The sequence below is a fragment of the Equus przewalskii genome, chromosome 19 (genome assembly GCF_037783145.1).
Source record: "Equus przewalskii isolate Varuska chromosome 19, EquPr2, whole genome shotgun sequence".
NCBI classification, from domain to species: domain Eukaryota; kingdom Metazoa; phylum Chordata; class Mammalia; order Perissodactyla; family Equidae; genus Equus; species Equus przewalskii.
In genome coordinates, this window is record NC_091849.1 from 35437666 (window position 1) to 35462737 (window position 25072).

The 25072-nt window shown below is 43.9% G+C and overlaps 1 protein-coding gene and 1 long non-coding RNA gene across 21 annotated transcripts in view; one reads left to right on the forward strand and one right to left on the reverse strand.

Moving 5' to 3' along the window:
- Positions 1 to 25072, forward strand: part of ANKS1A (ankyrin repeat and sterile alpha motif domain containing 1A) — a 178517-nt gene that overhangs the window by 86882 nt on the left and 66563 nt on the right. For 16 of the 20 annotated variants that reach the window (XM_070585881.1, XM_070585883.1, XM_070585882.1 and 13 more), the window contains 2 exons: positions 4490 to 4610; positions 19276 to 19865. In XM_070585881.1, the coding sequence (XP_070441982.1) occupies positions 4490 to 4610; positions 19276 to 19865 (711 nt within the window). Of the gene's footprint in view, positions 1 to 4489; positions 4611 to 5090; positions 5175 to 18879; positions 19091 to 19275; positions 19866 to 25072 lie in introns of those variants that run through there. The other 4 variants (XM_070585897.1, XM_070585896.1, XM_070585895.1 and 1 more) reach the window with 4 other exon arrangements.
- On the reverse strand, positions 587 to 15636 carry LOC139077491 (uncharacterized). Its single transcript, XR_011530063.1, has 4 exons — positions 15536 to 15636; positions 13284 to 13385; positions 7379 to 7510; positions 587 to 2188 (listed from the first exon to the last, which is right to left on the reverse strand). It is a non-coding gene; the product is annotated as an uncharacterized lncRNA (long non-coding RNA).

Below are 25072 nucleotides of genomic sequence, written 5' to 3' on the forward strand. Positions count from 1 at the left end.
GGCTAAACACTCACTTTTTGCTTTCGTACCTGTGCTGTCTTTTGATACAAATGTGCAGTATCCCCCTAATCACCCTTCTCCAGGCTGCGTCTTAGCAAGCTTTGCTGATCCTGCCCCAAACGTCTTATTTCTCTTTCTGCATCTTCTCTCTTCATTGCACGTGAAGAATCTGCACCAGGACAAATGTGGAAAATGTCATGAAGGCTCAGAAGAGAAACAGGAGTCATGAGGATGGGGAGATCAAAGAAAGTTATTTGAAAAGAATAGTCCATTTTTTAAGAAAAGAAATGTTATCATGGGGCAAATAGTTCAATCTTCTCACTTAGGTATATGAAGAAAATCATGTTTTCCTTGATCTTTCATCTTCAAAATGTTTCTTTGACACTTCCTACCATTCAGAGAATATGTTTATTGAGTATTTACTCAAAGTATTGCATAATTTCAATAGTTATTTTGTAGTTCATTCAATGTCCGATTGTTCTTTAGAAATCAGGTAATATAAACTAGTCAGTTAAGTCTCATTACTTTATCCCTAGAAATCAGAGTTAAGTTTTTTACAGTATTGACACAATATTGCCATGAACCATCCAGTTATACAGTTTCTTTTATTTAATATAAACTCATGGAAGCAGAATGATGGCTTTAGTTTAACAAAATGTACAAGGAAGGGGCTGGCCCCGTGGCCGAGTGGTTAAGTTCGTGCACTCCACTGCAGGTGGCTCAGGGTTTCGTCGGTTCGAATCCTGGGCGTGGCCATGGTACCGCTCATCAAGCCACGCTGAGGCGGCATCCCACATGCCACAACTAGAAGGACCACAACTAAAATACACAACTATGTACGGGGGGGCTTTGGGGAGAAAAAGGGAAAAAATAAAAAATCTTAAAAAAAAAAGGTACAAGGAAGCTCTTTTAAGAATGTGTAAGTCAGTTTTGGAGATAGGGGACAATTTCTGTGCTGGGTACAAATTCTGTCCTTATTCAATTCTATTCCTTGATTACGAAATGCTTATTGTCATGTGTCAGCTAACGGGTCTCTAGAATGACGGCCTCTAGGGTAATAGTGTATTGCTGGCAGACACAACTGTGTGTAGTGAGTCCCTACACGTTTTTATACAGAGGCTTGCTTCATTACTCCCTTTTTACAAGGAGAAACCTAGTAATATGGAGCATATTCGCTTGCGTCTGGGTCTCTGTAAATGCCTTATGCTACCTGTTTATCAAGGACTAGGGTTAAAATTCCTCATGCTCTAGGATAAGAGCAAGGCTCTTAAAAAAATATTGGCTATCAAGGACTTCCTAGTCTCCCAAGGCTTTCTAGAGCATACAATTTGGCAGTAGCACAGTGTCAAGACTTAGGAGGAGAAATCTCCATATTACTCTTCTGGGTGGGAGGCTCTGTCTGAGGTACATCTTTTAGGACTTGCTTCTGGAATTCTGGGTCAGTTGGGGACCATCATAGTCAGTATTTGGAAGACCATGAGAATTCTGGCTTTGCTTACTTAGTGATGATTAGAAGTACATGAATATAGAGGTGATATATCTGGGTCTTATCATTTTAATGGTCAAGGCAGATTCTATTTGCTGTAGTCTAAATGGATAGGTCTTCTCCAAAAGTTGACTTTTTTGGGTTGGGGGGACTCTAGTCTTCACCAGCTTTATGTCTTATACTCTCAAAGCTTTAATATCCTAAACCTCATATCCTAGGAGGCACTGGCCTCATCAAAGTTTACACTGTTGTATTTGGCAAGCTATCTGCCCCAGTGTTCATGTCCTATTCCTGAGGATTGTCATTGTCAGATGACCCACAGAAGCTTTTAAGGAAAGCTGAGTATACCTGGCTCCAGGAGAGCTTATCAGAGTAATGACTAGATCATGAAAGTGGCTTAAAAAAATTAAGCACATACACACTCATGTGCATGCACATACACTATTTGGATGTTTTTGCCCCGCCAGATGGGCTACCACTACATCACACTGACCGTGGTCTTCTCTATGCTCAAATGTGCTGAACATTCATGGGAAGTTGCAGCTGCTGTGGTATCTCTTCCCAGAAAGCTGCCCACATCCCGACTGGCCATTCTATGGGTCACAGTTAGGTGGTGACTGGTAGTAGCTTTTCTCTGCAGCAAAAGTGTTCCTTTCCATATAGCAGAGAATATGTTTTTTTGGCTTTGATTTATTGCCAGCCCTGGAAGAAAGGGGAAAAAAGATTAAAGAGTAATTTAGTAAAGAGCAGAATCCTTTCTGTTGAAAATCAGTTATTGCCATATTCACTGTGACACAGGGTTTCTTAAGTGAGAACTAGGAAGGCTCAAAGTAAGTTTATTGCTTTATTATGAGATTTTAATCCCATAGCTGGCAGGGGCCAAGACTAAGAGGAAAAGATCACCCTCTGAGTTGAATGGGTATCAGCAGGGGACTCTCGTTAGACATCTGAAGGGGGAAAAGAGTTCCAGATTGGATGGAGAAATTATACCCCAGAAAAAATGAGGCCAGCTTGGTCCAGAATCAGGGGAAATGAATTTTATGGTTCTGGCTCTGCTGGGAGCTCTCTGTGTAACCTTGGGCAAGTCCCTAGACCTCTCTGGGAACCTAGTTTTGTCATCTGCAAAATGAAAGAGCTGGAACCAGGTGCTCTCTAGCTGTGACTGTAATGGTTCCAATCCCTTTCAGCTCTGACATTTGCTGGTTCTCTGCTTCCGGTTGTCATGCACAAGAGCCAGGCACAGAGTGAACACAGGTCCAGTGGGCCTGATTTTCCAGATGGAAGTCATCAGCCCTGTCCTGCTTGAGAAGAAAGGTTATTATGGCCTGGCATCCAGGCTGTCAAATACCTCTCAGAGAAGCGTGCCTGGGGCTATATGAGAGCTCTTGCTGTGTGCAGAACACTCACAGAGTCAGATTTCCAGGGCTCTGCCTAAGTGATAGCTGTGAGTGTGTAAGCCTGCAGAACACCAATTCCTGTCTGTAAAGCCCAGGGTCTTAGGTTGGCACTGTACGAACTGCTTAATAGTCCCTCTTTGTTCTCTTAATTGTGTTCCTGTGAAGAGGCTAAGGAATAAGTAATACAGGCAAGTGGCTCATTGTAGTGAAATAGCTTTCAGCTTCCAGGTGGCTTTCAGTAAGTGGAGGTTCCTGCTGTGTTTAGCAGAATTTTGAAAAGAGACTATCATTCTGCCTTTGGAGTGACAGCCTTGTTAACAAACAGGAGCTGCAGCCTCTCATTTAGTCTGAATCCTTGCTGTCTCATTAGTCCATAACACTGTGAGCTATGCCTCCAAGAAGCAAAACCCTGATGAATCACAAACCTGATTGGTTTCCAGTGAGCTGTGGGACATGTCAGTGAAGAAGGAGATTTCTGTATGTGCCAAAGAATCACACCTGTGTAGGGTACCATTATTTGTTAGGTGGACTTGCGGATTCCCTGTCACCCTCTCATTCATAATATATTACTTATCCTAGCCAAACTGCTCAAGAGAGATTTTGTGGTTTGGTTTATTCTCCTAATAGCTGGTATATGATTATTCTTAATTTGCCTGTGAAACACTTTACACTCTTAGGGCAGGTGAGCTGGTACTATCCTCTAAAGCCAGGGGCTCCTTTCTCTCTGTCAGTGCAACCGTAGCGTTAATCGTGGTGTTTCTGGCTTGGTTCAAGAAGCAGCTTGGCTAATCTGGTACCATAACTCTTGGTGGCCACCAGGCCCTCAGCTGACTAAAGCCAGTTGGTAGGTGTAGGAGCCAGCTCTGGTCCAGTTACTTCACCAGAGATGTTTGGCTTCCTGGGTTAGGGATTTCTTAGTAGATGAGCTGCCTTTTCTCCACTGAAATTCATACTGCCTAGCCACTTGACTCCTTTCAGAACAGAGATTGGTGGACTTAATTTAAAATTGTATCATCATAAATGTGGTAGGAAGTCGGCTTTTGGGAAATTCTCTGTAACTCCAGGACTTAGGAAGAAAGGCTCACAAAAATAGAGAAAGACTTAACAGAGCACTTTGTTTCTAGTAAAAGTCAGTCCTTCAGGGTCAGTCAGAAGTCATTTTGATTCCCTCTCGAGAAGAGGGGAAGGCTTCCAGCCTTGGGGTAGGATGTGTGCATGTTAGGAGGGAAACGTGCGCAGCTTTATGATACACTGTGGCTGAAAACTGCTTGGGAGAAACTATCCACAGGAAAGAGATCATGCAGAACACTGTGGAGATAGGAGAGGCAGGAGAAGGGAGGATCATGGGTTTTATTTATGTTTTTTTGAAGAATAAAATGAGGTAAGGAAAGGGGAGGATTTTAATCAAAGGCCGTTGAGGTTTGAGGTGCAGGGGTGTATCCAGAAAGCAGTTGTGATTCCATGTGACACTTGAATTATTTACCTTCTCTTCCCCGCTCTCTTCCTCTCAGGTGAAAAAAGAGCCAATAATCTCTGATTTGTTCAACATAACCTGTTCTGGTATTAGCCACCACACAAGAAGTACTATGGTGTTTTTCTCTCTTAGGTCTTGGCCATGAGACCCTGGATTCAGGGGAGCGCAGCTAGGGAAGAGGACGAGCATCCTTATGAGCTGTTGTTAACAGCAGAAACAAAGAAGCTGGTGTCAGTGGACAGAAAAACAAAAGGTACATCCACCCTACCCCCGCCTCCTGGCAGAAATAACTCCAAAAGGATTTTTAAAGTTGGTGATCCTAAGTGGAAGGAGATGGCGATGTTCCTTGGGATGGGAAAGTTGGGTTTCATGGCAGTCTAAGGTGGTGGATGTATTATGACCTTTCATTTTCAATACCCTGGGTTGGAGTTGGCTTGCCACCTTTTAGCATATGGAGCAAGGATAAGGTTAGGTCAGCCTAGGAGAGACCCGTGGCAGGAGAGACTGCCAACATTGTGGCAGAGATTGACTTGGGGGTCTCAAATCATAAACTCTCAAGTTAACGCAGTGGAAAAACAAGCCCAGTGAGCAGTCCCTTTGGGTTCAGGCTGACGGCACAGACTCTGCTTTGAGTCCTGACCTCAGAGTGAGACACTCCTGGGGAGGGGCCCGTGATTGGCTGCCACCCGGTAACTAGAGTGCTCTGTCGCCTTGGCCTACTTTCATTGCCTCTGCAAAATTCAGTTTCCTCCATAAGGGAGTGAGTGCTGCAGGACTGAGATCCAGCCTGGCCGATGTAAACGCAGTCGCGACAGAGGTGAGTGTGCACTGCTGGAGAATTTGTGACAACCACTGTCTCAGGAAGAACAGGAAGGGGCAGTGTGATTCCCACTGCAGTTTGAAGGAACTCCTGTGACCTCCCCCACCTCTCTATAGTTTGTAGGTACTAGGTCCTTCATGGGGTATTATTAAATGCCTCCTTTCAATCCTAAGACCATGCATGGTTCAGGTAAGAATGGGGGATTCGATGGTTTCTTTTAAACCATCAGAGGGTAGGGATGGCAAAGAGAATGTGTGCATATGTGTATGACATTGTAGATCTTCTTTTTAATGGTCCTGTTTAAAAGGTTTCTCTTCCAGCATGCAGAAATTTCGTGGTTGGTTTCATAGTAGTTGTTCTGTTTTGTTTTTTATAGTTTCCATTTGGAGCTCTAAAAAAAAGTTATTTAGATACAGTAAAATTCATCCTTTTTGTGTACAATTCTGTGAGTTTTGAGAAATACAGTTGTATATAACTGCCACTATAATCAAGATACAGAACAGTTTCGTCACACCAAAAAATTCTCCTGCATCCCTTTGTAGTCAGTCCTGCACCCCTCCCTTACCCCTGGAAACCCCTGCTCTTGTGTCTGTCCCAATAATTTTGACTTTTCCAGAGTGTCATATAAATGGAATCACACAGTATGTACCCTTGGGAGTCTGGCCACTTTCACTTCGCATAATTCACTTGAGCTTCATCCATGTTGTTGCATATATCAATAATTTGTTCCTTTTCATTGCTGACTAGTATTCCATTGTATGTGAAGTACATACATACTATGTGTATACCACAGTTCATCCATTCTCTAGTTGAGGGACATTTGGGTCATTTATAGTTTTTGCCAATTACAAATAAAGCTACTGTAAATACTGCATACAGGTTTTTGTGTGAACATAGGTTTCATTACTCTTGAGTAAACACTAGGAATGGGAATTGCTGGGTCCTAGCTAAACACCTGCTTAACTTTAAAGGAAACTGCCAAACCACGTTCTCAGGATAGGTATACCATTTTGCATTCCCATCAGAGTTACAGTTGCTGTATATTCTCCCCAGCACTTAATATTGTCAAGTTTTTAAATTTTTAGTCATTCTAATAAGCGTGTAGTGAGATTTCATTGTGGATTTAATTTGCATTTCCCTAATGACTAATGATGTTGGACATCCATTAATGTGATTATTTGCCATCTTTATATCTAATAAAGTATCTGTTCAAATTTTGTGCTCATTTTAAAAGATTGGATTGTTTCCTTACTATTGAGTTGTGAGAGTTCTTCATATATTTTGGACACAAGTTTTTTTATCTGATAGATGATTTTCTTCTAGTCTGTGATTCATCTTTTTATTCCCTTAACAGTGTCTTTTGAAGAGCAGAGGTTCTTAATTGTGATGAAGTTCTATTTATTCTCTTTTTTTTTAATGGATAAGGTCACAAATATTTTTTCTGATGTTTTATTGTAGAAATTTTATAGCTTTAGGTATACATTTAGGTCTGTGATCCATTTTAAGTTAATCTTCGTATATGGTGTGAGGTATGAGTGGAGGTGCATTTTTTTGCATATGAATGTCCAATTGTTTCAGCATGATTTGTTGAAAATGCTATCCTTTCTTCATGCAATTGCCTTTGCCACTTTGTTATTCTTCTTTTCAGAATTTTTCTAGATATTCTAGTTCTTTCATCTTTTCATACAAAAATTTAGGATCAGCTTGTTGATTTGCACAAAAAGTCCTGCTGGGATTTTTACTGGGATTGTGTCGAATCTGCGTAGCAATTTGGGAAGAAGTGATGTCTTAACTGTATTTAGTCTTCGAATCACATTGGTAGATTTTTAATTAATTAAACTAATTAATTTGCTTCTTTTTTTTTGTTTGAGGAAGATTAGCCCTGAGCTAACTACTGCCTGTCCTCCTCCTTTTGCTGAGGAAGACTGGCCCTGAGCTAACATCCATGCCCATCTTCCTCTACTGTATATGTGGGACGCCTACCAGCATGATGTGCCAAGCGGTGCCATGTCTGCACTCGGGACCTGAACTGGGGAACCCCTGGCCGCCGAGAAGTGGAACGTGCGAACTTAACCGCTGTGCCACCGGGCTGGCCCTGATCCTTAATTGATTTAGAGAGAGTGGAGTAGAGCGCCGATGCCTTCTCTAGTTGTTTAATAATAAATCGTACTGAAATTAACCCTTAAAGAATAAACACTTACTTAATTTAATGCTCTGTTTGAAAGCGGTTCTTAGTGAGGGAAGAATCTTTAGCATCATGGAAGAGGGAGATGCCAGTTCTTTCTCTTTTTCAAAGGCTTGATCTGGAACCACTGCAAGATAACTGGCTCAACCTTTAGAAGGAAGAAAAGGGGAAAGTCAGACAAACTTCGTAAACGAGGCTGGTTTCCTTGGCTGCCGAGTGCCCTTGATAGAGAACTTTCTGTTTTCAGGTCAAGAGATCTCCAGGTTAAGGAGGGACCTGCCACAGAGGACTTCAGACCCCACGTCTAGTCCTCCTTTGCTTTGGTTTCTTCCAGCTTGCAATCTTGGGCTGTTAAGAGTGGGCCATGCAGGAAGCAGATTTAATTGAACCACAGCATGTGGGGGTGTGCCTGCCTCCAGGCTAGCTGCTTAGATCACTCAAAGAGCTTTCAGACAAAGGAGTTGAGACGTTCAAGATGAAATGGGCTCTGCCGGTTTCTCAGTAGCCTGGAAGGAATGCCTGCTGGGCCAGCGAAAGTGAGGCCAGTCAGCAGACGGTGCTGTGGGTTAAGACATGTTAAGTCTTTCCTGCTTTTCCACTGATGTCATTATCTTAGGCAGTTTTTATGAATTAATTCATCAGTTTTCAAAAGGCCACGTTAATGAGCCTGCCAGAGCTTTCAGCCCTCCTTGCTATAATTCATGAAACTGCAATGTGAGGGGTGGGATGGGAGATTTTTAAAATTACATTTTAAAATTACCTTTTTATTAGCTCCCTGGAAAACAAATTCAGTCAATACATAAGTGAATACAAATAAAATGCTCAGGTCCTTCTCATCTCTCCGCTGCTCACACTTGCCAGAGGTGACCACAGTTGAAAGTGTAGTGTACGCTTCAGGCCATTTGCTATTATTATACAAAAGTGACTGTGTAAGATTGTTTTGTTTGAATTTAACCTAAAATGTTTGCATTTAACCTAAAATCCTATTTTACAAACGATTTTGCAAGCTTTTTTATTTACCTTGTTTATAAAATATAGATACAATTTGGTCTTAGTTCTTACATAAAGTTCTTACTTTATTCTTTTTCAGTGGTTGTTAAATATCCCGTGACTCATTTTTCTGTTCTCCAATTGATAGATGTTTAAGTGGCCTCCAATATTTCTCTGTCATAAATTATGCTGCCATGGACATTCCATACACAGATTCTTACATGCTTATAAGAGTATTTCTTAAAAGACATTGACAGAAAGTAGGATTAGCCAGTCAGAGTGTAGGTGCGGATCTGGATCTAATTGGTGGAGCTAAATTGCCCTCTCTTAGTGGTGAAAAAGCCCTCTCTTTTCTCCATACCTTCACCAACACAGAGTATTATTGCTCTTTAATGTTTTTCACCATGATAAGTAAAAAAGTGTCTTTTGAAATTGGCATTTGCCTGATCTAGTGAATTTGAGCATCTTATCTTATTGATTAGTGTTATATATTTAGTCTATGAGTTGCCTATCTTTTTTTTTTTCTATTTAGAAATTGATTGTAGTGGAAACAGTTCATATAAATACCGATTTGGCCAAAGTGATGCTCAGAGGAAAGTTCATATCCTTAAATTCATTTGTTAAGAAACAAGGAAGACTAAAACTTAACCCAAAGAAAGTAGCAGAGGGCCAGCTCGGTGGTGCAGTGGTTAAGTTCACACATTCTGCTTCGGCGGCCTGGGGTTCGCTGGTTCGGATCCTGGGTGTGGACCTATGCACTGCCTGTCGAGCCATGCTGTGGCAGGTGTCCCACATATATAGGAGAAGAAGAGGGGCATGGATGTTAGCTCAGGGCCAGTCTTCCTCAGCAAAAAAAGAGGAGGATTGGCAGCAGATGTTAGCTCAGTGCTAATCTTCCTCAAAAAAAAAGAAAGTAAGTAGCAGAGAGGAATTAATAAAGATAAAAGCAGATAGTATACTTCGCATACTTTATGTATGCATGTTACACCTCAATTAAAGAAAAAATAAAAGCGGAAATAATGAAGTAAAAAAACCCCCAGAAAAGCAGTAGACTTGATCATTACAATGAAAACTTGTTTGTTCTTATGAATATATCAGACAATTCTGATCAAGAAAAGGAAAAAAACCCACAACATGTAGGAATAATATAAAGAATATATATAAGGACAAATTCAGAGAATTTTTAAAATCTCTCTGATTTTAAAATTAAGATTATTTTAAAATCTTAAATAATAAGAGAATTTATAGGAATACATTTTATGTGGTTAGTTAGAGTTGCTGCTATCCCTCTGGGATGAATTGTCTGGGAGAATTATTGGTTCCTCACGATGACTGGTAGAAGTGGGGTTTCTATTGGCATTTAGTGACTGGTGACCAGGAATGCTAAGCATCTTGCACTATGCAGGACATTTCAGTGAAGAATTTTCCCACCCAAAAATGCCATTTGTGTCTGTAGATATTATAAAAACTGACAGAAGTAGAAAGCTTTACCAGATCCATGAAGCAGAAAACCCATCCCTCCAAAAGGCACTAGGCTCAGATGGTTTTATGATAGTTTTATGCAACAATGTCTTCCTCTGTTATTTGAATTGTTTCAAATGTAGAAACAGTCTTCTGAAATTTTTATACAAGGCTAGCATAACTGAGAGCAATGCCTCCTGTTTCTCGTTGCTTAGTCATTTATTTCTCTTTAGGGTTTAACTCTTTGCCCACTGGACATTCTGGACATACTACTGCTCAGAGAAACAGTGGATAACTTTCTAGGTTTAATAGCAGATAGGAAAGTAGCCAAAGTAGCCAAGACCTCTAAAAGTCATTATTCTCTGTAGTACTTTTCTGCAGCGTCCACTAATAGAGCTTAGATCCAGGTGGTTACTTAGGGAGTGATGAATGATTATCTGAAGACAGTGCTACAGGTAGACTCTTTGGTACACAGTTAAATTTCTGAGGTTTTTTAGATGCACTTAAGTCAGTATTCCTGAGCTATGCATTTAGGTCTGTATGAAGTTTGTGCATGAGTATGAAGACCTTAATCCTCTTGGAGGGAAGGAAAGTGTCATTTTATTTTATTTTGTTAATTTTTTTTGAGGAAGACTGGCCTTGAGCTAACATCTGTGCCATCTTCCTCTACTTTATATGTGGGATGCCCTCCACGGCATGGCTTAGCAAGTGGTGCCTAGGTCCACACCTGGGATCCGAACCTGCGAGCCCTGGGCCACTGAAGCAGAATGTGCGAACTTAACTGCTGCACCACAGGGCTGGCCCCAGAAAATATTATTTTAGCTTCTCCCTACTCCCACGTCCAGAGTGCTTCCAATTCCTGAGCCTTTGGGGAATTCTATAGTGTAAGTCTTGGCTTTTTCCTTTGCCAGCTTGGAATTCTCAGGTGTGTTTCCATCTGCAGTCTTACTTTTATTTTTGGTTTAGTAAGACTTCAGGAAGAAGATTAAATAGGTACCTGTGTTCAATCCACCATCTTTACCTGCAAGTTCAGGCCAGCTTTTCATAGTAGGTTCCAAGGGGTAAGTTTGGGTGCTTTTCCCAAAGACAAGAAATCTAAAGAGACAGTTTAATAATTAAGCCTTATCTTCAGCAGCTTCCTCTTCTCTCACCGTCTTGCATTAAAGGAGCTCCTGCTGAAAGCCCCACTGTGTAACTGTCTTCCTCTTATCAGTTTATATTTCTGAGTTGGAATAGTTCACTTTTCTTTCCATTATGGAACAAACCCAAGCTTTGTGAACTATACATCTATATTTTCTTCCACCAAATGTATTGACAGCCATTTATATACATATGTAAAATAATCATAACACGGAAGAATACGTTAAGTTCGTATAAAGAGGTATAAAAGTAATTTTGGAGTTCAAAAGAGGGATATGTTATGTCAGTGTAGGAGATCAGTGATGTCTTCATGGAGGAAGTGGCATTTGAGCTGAACCCCAAAATCGAGGCTTCTACTTGATAGGCAGAAGTAACAAGGAAGGAGAGGGCATTCTAGGCAGAGGGAGTAGCATAAACAACAGTGAGATGACGGGAGATGATGGAGCACATGTTAGGAGAGTGGTGAGTAATCCAGTTTGGCTGGAACAAAGAACTGGTCTTGGAGTATTAGATCTCAAATGTCAGTCTTTATTCCAAAGACAGTGCAGTGTTGTTGAAGCCTTTTGAATGAGGCAACAGGATAGAAGCCATACTGTAAGTATGTATAATTGTGGGATCTTAGATTACAGTTGGGAGAGACTAGAGGCAGGAATACCCTGAAGTCAAGAGACTTCAAGGAATCTCTTGATGGAAATTAGGGTCCAAACCAGGGGGACAGTAGGAAGTGATAGGAAGGAGGGTTTGGATGGCAGAGGTATTGAGGAGGCAGAATCAACAGGACCTGACAGCCAAATGTGGAAGAATGAGGAGGAGAGGGTATTGAGGATGATCCTGAGGTTTTAAACCTGGTTAATTGGGAAAATATTGTGTAGCAGATATAGGGGTTGAAGGAGGGACACGTTTGAGGGAAGACGTTAAGTTTAATTTTGAATATGTTAAGTTTGAGGTCTTTCAGATGCCAAGAGAAATATTCCATAAACACTTGGAAATGCGGGTCTCATGTTCAAGAGAGATTTAAAGATTCGAAATACGAATTCATGAATCTTCCAGGTAGAAGTGATGGTTAACATAGAAGATAATTAATTGCTGAGGGAAAGACTAGAGAGGCTGAAGAAGTCAAGAATAGAACTGGGGCTGGCCCCGTGGCCGAGTGGTTAAGTTCGCGCACTCCGCTGGAGGCGGCCCAGTGTTTCGTTGGTTCGAATCCTGGGCGCAGACATGGCACTGCTCATCAAACCATGCTGAGGCAGCATCCCACATGGCACAACTAGAAGGACCCACAACGAAGAATATGCAACTATGTACCGGGGGGCTTTGGGGAGAAAGAGGAAAAAAATAAAATCTTAAAAAAGAAAAAGAATAGAACTTATATTTAGAGGCACGAGGGGGAAGAAACATAAGAAGATAACCAGAACAACGCAGTGTCTTAGAAGCCAAGGCTGAATGTGATGTAAACCCCAAAATAACTGTGGTTTAAACAAAATAGAAGTCCAGAATTAAGGAGTCCGGGGCTAGTCTGGCAGTTAATAACGGTCAAGGACCTAGTCTCCTTCTGCCATCACATGGTTCAAGATGACTAGTCAAGTTGAGGCTATCAGCACAGGAAGGAAGAAAGGGGAGAAGAAGGCACTTTAGAGACAGTTCTCAAAAGTTGCACATACCATTATCACTTATAACCCACTGGCCAGAATGGTCATGTGGCCACACCTAGATAAAAGGAGATGGGAAATGTAGTCTTTATTCTAGGTGGCTGTGAGCCAATCTAAAAAGACCCCATAACCAAGGAAGAAGGGGAGAGTGGGTATTGGGGACAACCACTAAACGGTGTCAGATGATATAGAAAGAGCCAGACGGATGAAGACTAGAAAAACGGTTAGGTAATAAGAAGGCCATTGGTAAATCCTAGACAGGGAACTATTTCTCTGAGGCAGGTGGGAAGCGCTGAAATTATCCCCAAATCTTAACATGGCTTTGAGAGTAGTTAAGGAAGTTTAGTCTAAGTCTTCTCAGGAAATTGATGTGGTTGTCCTCTAAGAGTATAGACACTGTGGGGAAGGTGACAGTCCGAAGAGAGTGGAAGAGATGAGGAATCGATCTCAAGGTGGTATCACAGTTTTCAAGAAATGAATAAAAGGATAGCTGGGCCTGGTAATCAGGCTTGCATTTAGATTCTTGCTCTACTACTTATTGCTGGTGACCCTGGGTCATTTAACCTGTTTAAGCATCATTTTCTACATGTAAAGTAGAGATACAAATTGTTACCTCGTGGTTGTTGTGAATATTAAAAAAGAAAATGCTTAGCACAGTGTCTGGCACAGAGTAACTAGTACCTGATAGATTGTAGCTGTTGGAAGCCAGCTGAATTAAATAAATTGGTGGAGGACTCAGTCAGTTGTTTCTTGAGTATTCAACAGGGCTCAACATTCCAGCAACTGGAGAAGAGAAAGCAAATGGTTGTGAACACCCAGTGTTGGAACTGGCAGAAGATCAAGAGAAACAGAGATGGCAAGTGTGCTGTTAAATTAGGCATGGTTAAATATCACGGCTGGTTGGAGGACTGATCCAGGCGGGGCTGGTATATTGAATAGGAGAGTCTGCGGACCCACAGGTCCCCAGAGGCAGTGAACAGACTCTTCAGGAGGAGTTTAAGGAAATGGGGAAGACATAAGGTAATCAGGATCAAGTCAAGGTGGAATAGTCCCAAGCCCCAGAGTCAGGCTGTACCGTACCTCTGGGTGCTGCGGTGGGTGGAGATGGTTTCTGACCTGAAGACTCTCCACTGTGCTGTTAAATATCACCCTGAACCAAACTCGCAAGACTGCTGGACCTTACCCGGCATTTGAGTTTTATTTGCCTGATTTACAAGGCCACTTAGAAGAAATCAGTCTCCTTTGCAGAGTAGGGAGAAAGGAAACCAGCCTCTGTGTTCAGTGTTAGCGTGAAGAGCAGTTTGGAAATGGCCATAAATGAAAAATGATGATAATGATGGCAGCTACCATTTACTGAATGCTTCTTATGGGCCAGCCATGAGCTGAGTTTATTTACACTGATTAGGTCATTGAATATCTCAAGACAAATCTTCCGGGTAGGGGCTATTTTTATCCCTGTTTAATAGATGAGGAAGAAGTGAGGCGTTAGAGCTGGGCTTTAAGCCCTAGTCTGGCTGAATCCAAAGCCTGTTTAACCATGAGGTTAAAGCATTTCATCCGAAGCCCTGCTGCTATTCACATTCTGAATATCATGGAGCTGGAAAGGAGCTCAGGTCGTCTAATCACAGATTCAAACCACATTAAATCTCAAAGCCCTAGAGAATGCATACCAGCCATTCATTTTTTGAAAGAGACCCAGAGAGGAAAATCACGGGGCTGGGACTATAACCTGGGCCTCTTGAATCACGGTCCAGCTCTCGTTCTAGTTCTCTGGCTGCCGTGGACCAGAATGGACTCTCAGTCTATTTGTCTTACCAGATGACAATCTCCAGCAAATGGCTGCATAACCCAGTTGGCACCTTCATTTTGGGGATAGCTTAGTGACCCTCCAAAAGCAGCCATGTACTTAGGAACTTTCCTGGACACATGGTTTCCAATGCCCACCGCAGTGACTAGATATTGGAGGGTTCCAATCGTAATGGAACAAAAAAAGCAAAACAGTCTGGGAAACTGGAGTCCCCCAGCCTTCTGCTCTGGGTCTGAGGACTCATTTGACTTAGCAACTCCTCACACGAGCTGCATTTTTCAGCCCTAATTTAAGCAGGCAGAGGTGACTGAAAGTGTGCAAACGTTAAAATGTTATTATTCAAAAGCCCTTGAGATCCCCATGGATCATCATAGTAATTAAAATGCAGCACAGAAGACCCCTCGCTTCAGCAGCTTACAGGGTAAAAGGAAAATGAACACCCAGAATGAATAAAGATTGCAAGTTGAAGGGACTGGGAATTAGCATGCTGTTGTGTCATCTTCGCTGGAGCAGCTGGCCTTGAAGTGTGGGGAGAGTAAGGAAACAGCCTCCCTGTGTCCTAGTCCCTCCTGTTTCTCTCCTAGAAGGTCAGGTTGCAAGGAGTGCTGAGGGCAGTGAGGGAGGAGGGTTGGAAGCTGTGAGCTCCGCGGGCGGGAGCATAATGATTCCCATCAGAAGGAAGGCCCTAGGCCTGAAGATGCTCCTCTGCGAGTCCACGAGTCCCTAGGCATGAGGTTCATGTCTTCGCTTTTTCTAATGTATTTCCACTTCTCTTTCAGCCTGTCAAGGCCTTACTTCTCCTTCAATGTCCAGCTCGAAAGCTACCTCTTCTGAAGTCAATTGGTTCAAAATAATCACACTTTCTTTTCTGCTCACTATGCATTTGGTTTATACTTTTTTTAAAGCATCTATTAATTTTTGCCTTGAATTCTAGTTATTTCTGTATATGCTAGTCTCTTCACATAGCTGGTCAGCCCATTGAGCAGATTCAGTGTCTTCATCTTTATATCTCCTGGGTGCCCCCTGAAGGTAGACATTTCACACCTGCTTGTTGATGGAATCTGTGGTTACAGGAGTGTGGTGGAGCCTGTCTCAGGTTCTCACTTCAGCCCTCTCACCATCTTACCTTCTGTCCCTTCCTTCTGCTGTCAAGAGTTGTATGGATTATGAAGGCAAGGGATATTTGTACTTGCCATGTATGTTGTCTTTGGTGATCCTTGGACAAACCTGTGAGGAACAGAGAAATAGTTGGTCTCATCTGTGAGCAAAATATTTTGTAATAGATCTTGTGTGGAGAATAATAACAATTGTTAACATCTGTGGAGAGCTGGCATGTCTCAGGCATGTCTCTAAATGCTTTACAATTAGAATTACATTTAAAATTATAATTTAATTCTCACAGCAATCTTATGAAATAAGTAGTGTCAAGATCCCAAAATTATAGATGAGACTACTAGGCACAGAAAAGTTGTGTAGTCAAGATCTGGCTCATGATCAGTACATTGTGTTGTTAACTCCTTGTCCTTTAGAGACCTAATACTATCCTGACTTTACAGAAGGAAGGGACCATTGAGCAGATCTTTTTCTCACCCGTTGATTTGCTAGGAAATCTAGCTTAGCCTTGGATATCGTTTTTTATGGGAAAGAGAACACCAGCTTAATAAGATCCTGAGGTTCTGGGGCCGGCCCTGTGGCTGAGTGGTTAAAGTTCCACTCTGCTTTGGTGGCTCAGGTTCTCAGGCTCAGATCCTGGGTGCAGACCTACTCCACTCATCAGCCATGCTGTGGAGGCATCCCATATATAAAGGAAAAGAAGATTGGCACAGACGTTAGTTCAGGGCTAGTCTTCCTCAAGCCAAAAAAAGGAGAGGAGGCTGAGGGCAAATCTTCCTCACCAAAAAAAAAGACCCTGAGGTTCTTAGATCTTGACATACTTTTCAAATACCAAGGTGTCTTTCCCAGGGAATTGCCAGGGTAAGTCGTGTAATTATAAGAATCTCTTTCCATGATTTCTTATACTCCATAAAGTATTGGTGGATTGTGGTTTCTGTAATGGGATTATGACCTTCAGAAATTCTTCCTCTTCACATATTTCCTTCTTCCATAAGTTTCCATTCCTTCTTTCTGCCCACTTCCTTCCCCCTGCCATTTGTCTGGTATTGAGCTCTTGGCATCTGTCTCTCTTTCTTCATTGATGGCTCACATGAATGGGTGGCTGTTTGACAAGGGCCTTCATTGTCAGCTCCCACAGCAGCAGTCAGAACATTCTCTGTAGCCTGGGTTCTGAGTCCACCCAGGCAGTGTGAGCCATGCTGGCTCCCAGTTCTGGACTTTGGTGTTTTTCTTTTGTTGTTGGACTCCTCTCTCCCCACCTCCCAAAAAGTTAAATAAGAGGCTAAAAGTTGGTGCAAAGAAGTAGAAGTCTGTGCTCCTGTTACCAAAGTCCTCTTTTTGTGTTCAAATGCAGTCAGAGGGACATCGCATCTTGGCCCAGGATCTATAGGAAGTTGGCTATTAGAATATAGTGCTAGAAGTGGCAGACTTTGTAGCCTGGTTGACTCTCCCCATCGACCTCTCCTAGGAAGTGCCATTGGCCTGAACCACCATTAGATGGTCACATGTCATCTTCCCTGTGGCCCCACCAAGCAACACCACAGGGCAGCTTCGTTCAGGCTGCCAGTCATCCTATGTGGTTTTCGTAGCCCTGAAGTCATGGCTTCCTGGGGCCTGAGTTAAGCTGTCTGGAACTCTTATGTATGCAGCATTTCTTCTTCCCCAGAGAAATGATTCAAGTTTTTCAGTGCTTATTCAATGCTCTGGACCTGACTTTGGGGGTGTAGAGTTTGTGAGTTAAGGGTGTGAAAGTCCTGAAGCAGTCAAGTGTAGAGGAAAGAGATGCCAAAGTTCATACTTCTGGGCTCCTGTGGATAAGTACTCAGAGCTATAAAGTGGAGCTAATTGGCTGCCCCCTCTGCAGCTTCTGCAGACTTGCCAAAAGCTGAACAGCTTGTGGAGACTGAACCATTCTTCTTGAGAGGGTGGGGTGAATGGAACCATGTCCCTGCTCGGATCTCAGGTTGACAGGCCCATTATGCGAGCTGGTTGTTGGGATCCTTCCTTAAAGGCTGTCTTGGAAGAGCCAGCATTGTGGGACACTAGCATCATGCATGGGCAGTGAAGAGCGTGTTTTGTGTATCATGTTTGTACCATGCACCCCTCCTCACTTGACCATCCTGTTCAGTTGTGGAACTGGCTTCAGGAAGGGGCCCCGGGGCTACAGGCAAGCTGAGGGAGAGGGGGTGCTGTGCAGACAGTAACAGGAGAGGCACCCAGGCAGGGCCATGCAGCACCCGCTGAGGGGGAGAAGTTTGCAGTCACAGTGTGGTGGAGACTTGGATTCTCATCACTATCATAACATAAAAGGGATTTTTAAGGACCATGCAGTCTAACCCATTTATTTTAGATGCTGACGTCGGGCAAGATGAGATCACTGCCAAGGCCACACAGCTGGAGAGCAGCACAGCCAGGACCAGAGCCGGGTGTTCGGATGCCTGGGTTAAAGCCTGCTCCCCCACCACCTTGGACAAACTACTAAAGCCCTGAGGGTCTTAGATTTCTCATCTGTAGAATAGCTGAACTTGACTTTTCAGTTCTAAGATTCTCTGATCTCATGATCTCTGATCTCCAAGCTTCTTGGGAGCTTTGGGCAGACCCAGGAATCATTTGGTGTATGTACCATAGATTCCACCTACAGAGAAAATAGCATTGAATATTAGCGTTGGGATATGAGTTAGTACTGGACACAGAGTGGGTATCTATCTGGCTGATGTGGCTTAAAATCTCTAATGGGTCTGAGTTCATGCGGAGCGAGACTCTTGGTTGGGTGTCCCAGTGTGATACTGATGTTGGACTCTGATTTGGTCAATTATTTATGCTACTTCAGGGCAGAGATATTTGATATCTTGGGTGAGTGTCCAGTAGTAGTTGGCCTCATGAGCCGGTAGTGTCAGATTTCTGGGATGGTAGGGAGGTCTTGATACTGCAAATGTCTCTTGGCATCAACAAATTAGACCATTTTGTTTTCGGTGGATCAACTAAGGTTAAACTTAAACAAATAAGAGCAGCTGGGAGGCTTTGGAAGGAGTGAGATGTGCACATTCTCAGAAAAAAAAACAGTCTGCTCCCTGAGGAAGGAAGGATGAGGCGTGGAACTCTGAATAGCCCCCTCTGAGGAAGGAAGCAGTTATTTCTCTGCTGTTTTGTTTTGCACTTTCAGTTAAGGAATTCCAGAAGTTGCAGGTTGTGGATCATGACCTCCATTTTTTTTCCTCTGTTGCTGCTTGCCAAAGGAAGGGAGGGCGGGTGGCTCTAAATAACACTTTGGCCTTTATGGAAATGTATCAGATGTTCCAGAAGTGAGTCTGGCTTGCTCATGCTTGCTCACTGGCGCGCTCTCTCTCTTTCTCTCTCACTTTTACTTCGTGTTCACTCACTCTCTCCTCACTTGTGTCCTTTCTGTAGGATATAGTTAGCACTTCTTCTCGCCTTATATAGCAAGATCTGGTCGTTAATGTTAACAGAAATCTAACAACAGGGAAGGCTGCCAGATAGCATTAATCAGGCCCGTGTTTGGAATTTCATAAATGCTCTGACTTTGGGTACAAATTGAACATTAAGAACAGTATGAAACTGTTTTCTTCCTTCCTTTCTCCTCTTCCTCTGCCCTCTCCCTAGCCCATTCAGCTTCCCTTTCTTTCCCTCTGGTTTTGAATTCCTCTGCTCTGCTGTATGCTTGCTGCATTGGAACTTTGTTGATTTTTGCCACGTTTAATTTTTTTATTTCTCTGTCTCTCTGTCCACTCCAAGACCACAGGCGGAGCAGCAGCAGCCGGAGCCAGGACTCTGCGGAGGGGCAGGACGGGCAGGTCCCAGAGCAGTTCTCAGGTCTCCTCCACGGCTCCTCCCCGGTGTGTGAGGTGGGGCAGGACCCTTTCCAGCTGCTCTCTGCCGCTGGCCAGAGCCATCCAGAAGGGTCCCCCTCACAGGGTGCCTGCCACGAGGCCAGCATGCAGCTGGAGGAGACAAGTGTGCACGCTCCTGGAGCCTCCCCGCCCAGTGTCCTGGACCAGAGTAAAAGAGTGGGCTATCCAGCAGGCCTGCCCACCACCAACAGCCAATCGTACCCCGAAACTTTGACTCACACAGCATCTTCACACCCTGGTGGTGCCGAGGAAGAAGGAGACCGGAGCGGGGCCAGGAGCCGGGCCCCTCCCACCAGCAAACCCAAAGCTGAACTCAAACTCAGCCGCAGCTTGTCCAAGTCTGACTCCGATCTCCTGACCTGCTCACCCACGGAGGACGCTACAATGGGGAGCCGGAGCGAATCCTTGTCCAACTGCAGCATTGGGAAGAAGAGGCTAGAGAAGTCGCCCTCTTTCGCCTCGGAGTGGGATGAGGTAAGGCTGCGTGACGTCACAGAAAACTGAGCTGGCCGCAGCCCACCATAGCTCCCCTTGTGCCATCTCCTGGGACCAGGCTGTGGGCCAGGGCTGCCCTGGCTCCTCCACACTGTGACCAGAGTGTTTCTGACAGCCGTGAGGGAGGCCAGCCCCGAGTAGCCAGGGCAGGGGATTGTACTGCCTGGATCGCAGAGGACAGGTCCATTCATGGTTAAGCTAGAGGGTGGAGGCCCCGGCAGAACAGGACTGAGGGAGAGGCAGTTGCTGGAAATGACATGCTGTTTGGAAATATTTGGATCCCATCAGCCCCATTGAGCGAGTCATGCTCACCCTGAAGATGCTTAAGAAGAGCCGAGTACTTCCTATGGTCTTCAGGAGGCAGAGAGCAGATCTAGGCTTAGCTAGGAGGAGGAGGGGGAGGGCGGCTTTTGGGAGAAGCTGCTGAAAGGGAATCAGAAGGGGGCCTTTCTGTTTCCTGCTCCTTCGTGATTATTCTGTGTTGCCCTGGAAGACCAGATGCCTCTCCCAGCAGAAGCGTCCTGCCCATCCCACATTCCCGGGTTGGTGAGGCAGAGAGCTAGATGGTTCAGGAAACAAAGAGAGATTAGTGAGGAGAAAACATTCAGAGTCTGAGGCCCAGGTTCCTTTCATAACTGTTGTTATAGAATAGTTGGAAATATGTACCCAAATATTTTTCAGTGACCTGTGACGTGTCTTATTGGGCAGAAGAATGTGTTTCTCAAAGACTGGTAAACACCCAAGGAATGTTAAAGTGCTACCCTTGCAGGCTTTTTGCTGGGAGGAAGCTGCCTTTGAAGTGCGTTTGTCTCCCAGGAATATTTTCAAGGCATGAATTTAGCTCTCCAAGAGGAGAGGAACGGTACAGCTGACATGTCCATTTGAACAATCTGTAGACTAAATGCCCTACCCAACTCTATTCAGGTTGCAGCTGCAAAGTTATGTAAACCAAAGCTAATCCCATTCCTACTGTGGGAACAGGGCAGGGGCAATTCCTACAGCACTCTTATCTCTGGATAAAATGAGGTTTAGGACTCTGTTTAGTTAGGGACAGAGGAATTCTGTGCAATATAAGTTGTCACTGTTTAGTAAACCAAGATTTGGTGAGTCTCCTAGATGCCAGGCCACTTAAAGAAAATCAGTGTGAGTGAGAGAGCTCCTGGCCCCTAGGAGATTACACACACAAGTGTCTGTGTTTGTAGGAATCTGTGCTCTGCCTTTGTTTCTGAAAACAGGGTTTTACTAACTTGTAGTCAAGTATAGGATAAGGCAGATTAAGAGTGAGATAAGTGCAGTATGCTCTGAAATGGCAGGAGAGAGCAATAGAGGAAAACATCCCTGGAAGTGGGGTGGGTGGCGACAAGAGGTGTGAGAGGCTGGAAAGGGGCTTCAGGAAAGATCCCAGAGTAGTGGAATTTGACATGGAATTAAAGAAACAAGTGTTTTCGTTAAAACCAGCTTGAAACTAGTGGGGTGAAGAAAGGACATTGCAGGTGGAGAGAATATCATGGGCAAAGGTGTGGGGTTTGTTAAAGTTCAGGTCGTTTTCTAGAGTGTAGAGTTTGTACAGGGGAGAATTAGAAATAAGAAAGTGAGAAGGGCTTGGCCGTGAGGCTGAGAAGTGAGTATTTGATTTGATGTCAAGGCACTATCTCAGTCCTTCACATGGGCTGCAAGACAGCTTACCAATTTAATCAAGTACCTCTTTTTTTGGCCCTGTCTCTTTTTTTGGCCCCGTCTCCTGAGCATACTGTGTACCCGAGAGGTCAGTAGTGCCTGGTGATTCTTCACAGATAGTCATGCTCTGTTAGCGTGCAGCGTTGCCAGGCAGTGTTATGTGCGCCACCATTTCCTCCTGGTGAAGAAACATGAAATCACAGAGGCACAGCCTGGCTTCACTGAAGTTGGCTGTTGGTGCTAATAAACTGGTTGTCTCTTGGCATCTTGATGAGAGGAGGCTTGTATGCCGGTATTTCATTTGCACATAGAGATTGCAGATGGGTACAGTGAACCCAGGGACTGTTCAAGGTTTAGTGTCCTGGGCCAGTCTGTAGTGTGGCTGAATCCCCAGGAGCACTGTTACATTTTAAATCCGAAAAAACTAAAGGCAACTGAGGTCTTCCTGGAAAGAATTCAGAAGATTGAGCTTTGCTTGCATAGTAAACATTAACAGGGCCCTTTGTGCACAGCCCTTCAACATTGTTTTTGAGTCATGTTATACTTGGTTTTTGTGGATATCTCTATCTAAAGAGAAACTTCAGAAGTGTTTCCCCCAGTGCTTGGCCGTAAACCCAGGGCTTTGGCAGACTTTCCTAGAATAGGACATTAGTTAATGGCTGCTCCTCACCCTTCTCCTGACCAGTGCCTGAAGGCTGCTTTGCTGTATCTTGTGCTTGATGATTTTTTTTCTTTGTCATGATTGGATCCCCAGGAGGTGAGGAAGGCTGCTCTGAAGGAGCTGGGGCTCAGCTCAGCTCTTTACCATGGGACCTCAGAGGTCAAAGGAAGGCTCCAGGGCTTGGACAGCTGGGATCCCAGCACAGATGGAGTTGTGCGTGAGTTGGCCAGGCCTCTCCTGGAAGGCAGTGCAGCGTAGTACACAGGGCTTAGGCCACGGAGTCAGCAGATCCAGCTTTGAGCTTCAGCTCCACAGTCAGTCCACCTTGATTCATGGTTGGCCCCAGGAAGCCTCAGTGTTATTATCCTTATTTGTGAAACAGGCAGTCAAATCTGTGTTTCAGAGTTGTTTTTACCGATCAGACATGCATTTAAGTGCCTAGCACAAGTTCCTAGTATGCCTAAAGTATTGAGTAAGTGGTAGATATTAGTATTATTTTTGTGCCTGGAGCTTTAGAGAATGGGAACTGAGGCCTGGAGTGCCTTCAGACCTTAAGAATGGCAGAGGTTTTTGGGGGGTGGTCCAGTGGTGTCGGAGTGACTGGGAAGCAGTGAAGTTCAAGCCTTTCAATCCGTGACCTCCTGCACGATTCTGCCCCACCCCAGAGACGGAGGAGCCTGCTCAGCCTGGGAAAGTAGGGCAGGCACCTTCCATGGTTCTCGGAGAAATTAATGAGCCTTTCTGCCTAACTCCCCGAGAGGAGGAGAGAGATTCAAGAGAAATCTGCAGCCCTCTCTCTGTTTCTTTTTCAAATGTATTCTTCCACATAATGGTCAGCAGTGGCTACTTGATTGGCCGTTTGGGGTGATGTTTTACAGTCAGGAACATGCTCGGTTGATAGATGAGGAGTCACTTTCTCCAAACACAGACTGCTCTTCACAGGTGGTTAACGCAGCCCTTGTTGAGTTACCCAGGACAGGACAACCTCTGAAAGTTAGCCTGGTTAAGGTAAACCTGTGTGACAGTATCCGTTGGTGACACTAGCATTCTCCCTGTTTTCTGTTACATTTTTGGTGACGAAGAAGTAATAGAGTTGGCTTTTAAAAGAACTCAGCCTAAGAGGAGATCTAAATCCAAGCTTCAGTAGATATTTTCTGTGTTCTCCAGTCAAGTCATGAAAGCACTGTTTGTTGTCTTAATGACTCCTTGCCCAAGAGAAGTTAAACTGAGAAGCTGTACATGAATAAAACTTTTAAAATACATAGATAAGGAGTGGGAAAATGACCTACATCTCTCTACACGTAGTTAACTTCTGTTAACATTTGATGTATATCCAAATTTGAGAGTCTTAGTATATTTACTGATTTATAATTTGCTTTTCTTAACCTAATTGCTGCATATTGTGGATATCTTACCATGGCAAGGTCAACAAAGACCTGGATTCAGATCTTCATTCTAAAAGGCATAGTATTCCATATGGCTATATCATAAGGTTAGTTAGTTAGTTTGTTGTTTAAATTATTCTCCAGTTAGATATTGTGCAGAGCATTTTCCATCAGCCCTTCAGGTGTGTTCCCCACCCTTCTCTATCTGCCTGTGTGCTCCAGGGGACTGACCTGTATGGACTGCATCACTAGGCCAAGGAAATCTTGGATTGGCCATGTCCCCCTACTGAAGACCACCACTCCTATGAGGGACCCTCTCCCAGTAGCTGCTCTCTCTGGGTTCTGGTAACCAGTTCCTCCCCTTGACACTTCCAGCCTGGAGCTCCTGGCTGTGAGTAGCTCCTGTCCCTTGTTACTCTCCCTGTACCATACCCAAACCCGTATAAATAATCTCTTTATTAAACTCTTCTGGTGGCCCAGTTTGTGCCATCTTTTTCCTGTGGGGACCCTGAGTGATACATTTTTAGCACTGTTTCTGCAACTCTGAGCAAGCATAGAAGGCTGTGTGCTGGAGGAGTACACATGGCTCTTGCATGTAAATTGTAAATTAATCTTCGTTTGCAGATGAACCAGGAGATCTGGTTATTCAGGGTGCTGAGAAACAGGAGAAATTCATCATTTAACTTAAAGCCTTTCCCACCTCCAGCTAAAGGGAAGAAACCTGTTCTCCTTTCCACTGAGTTGGCGGTGTCGCCAGCATTTCAGTTGTGTTCCCCTGAATTACAATCTCCTAGATGTATTTTCATCCTGTGTCTCTGCAGTGTATGATGCAGCCGCAGGTACACACAGAGCAGCAGCAATTAACGTCTGAAATAAATATCTCGTCAGGAGAACAAAAATAACTTTCTGGTCAGATTGTGGTTTGAATGTATAAAAAGTCGATGGAGGGGCTGGCCCCGTGGCCGAGTGGTTGGGTTCGCGCGCTCTGCTGCAGGCGGCCCAGTGTTTCGTTGGTTCGAATCCTGGGCGCGGACATGGCACTGCTCATCAAACCACGCTGAGGCAGCGTCCCACATGCCACAACTAGAAAGACCCACAACGAAGAATATACAACTATGTACCAGGGGGCTTTGGGGAGGAAAAGGAAAAAAAATAAAATCTTAAAAAAAAAAAAAAAAAAGTCGATGGAGTCAGATAGGTCTCTCACATACCTGCCTTTGAATGGGGTTGAAGTTTATGACAGAGAAGACCACAGAAGGCTGCTTGTCTACTTACATAAACATTTGAGTCATTTAAAACTTGGCCAAAGGCTTAAGTGATAAATTTGTGTTTTGTAATCCGCTTTCATAAATATTAAACAAGTGGAAAATGGGTGAAGAGCAGGGACACGCTTTGTACGCATTTTGTACAAGCTGAGAATAATTCCTGGTCAGGGATTTGGGGGATGGCCTGGTTTCGTCTGA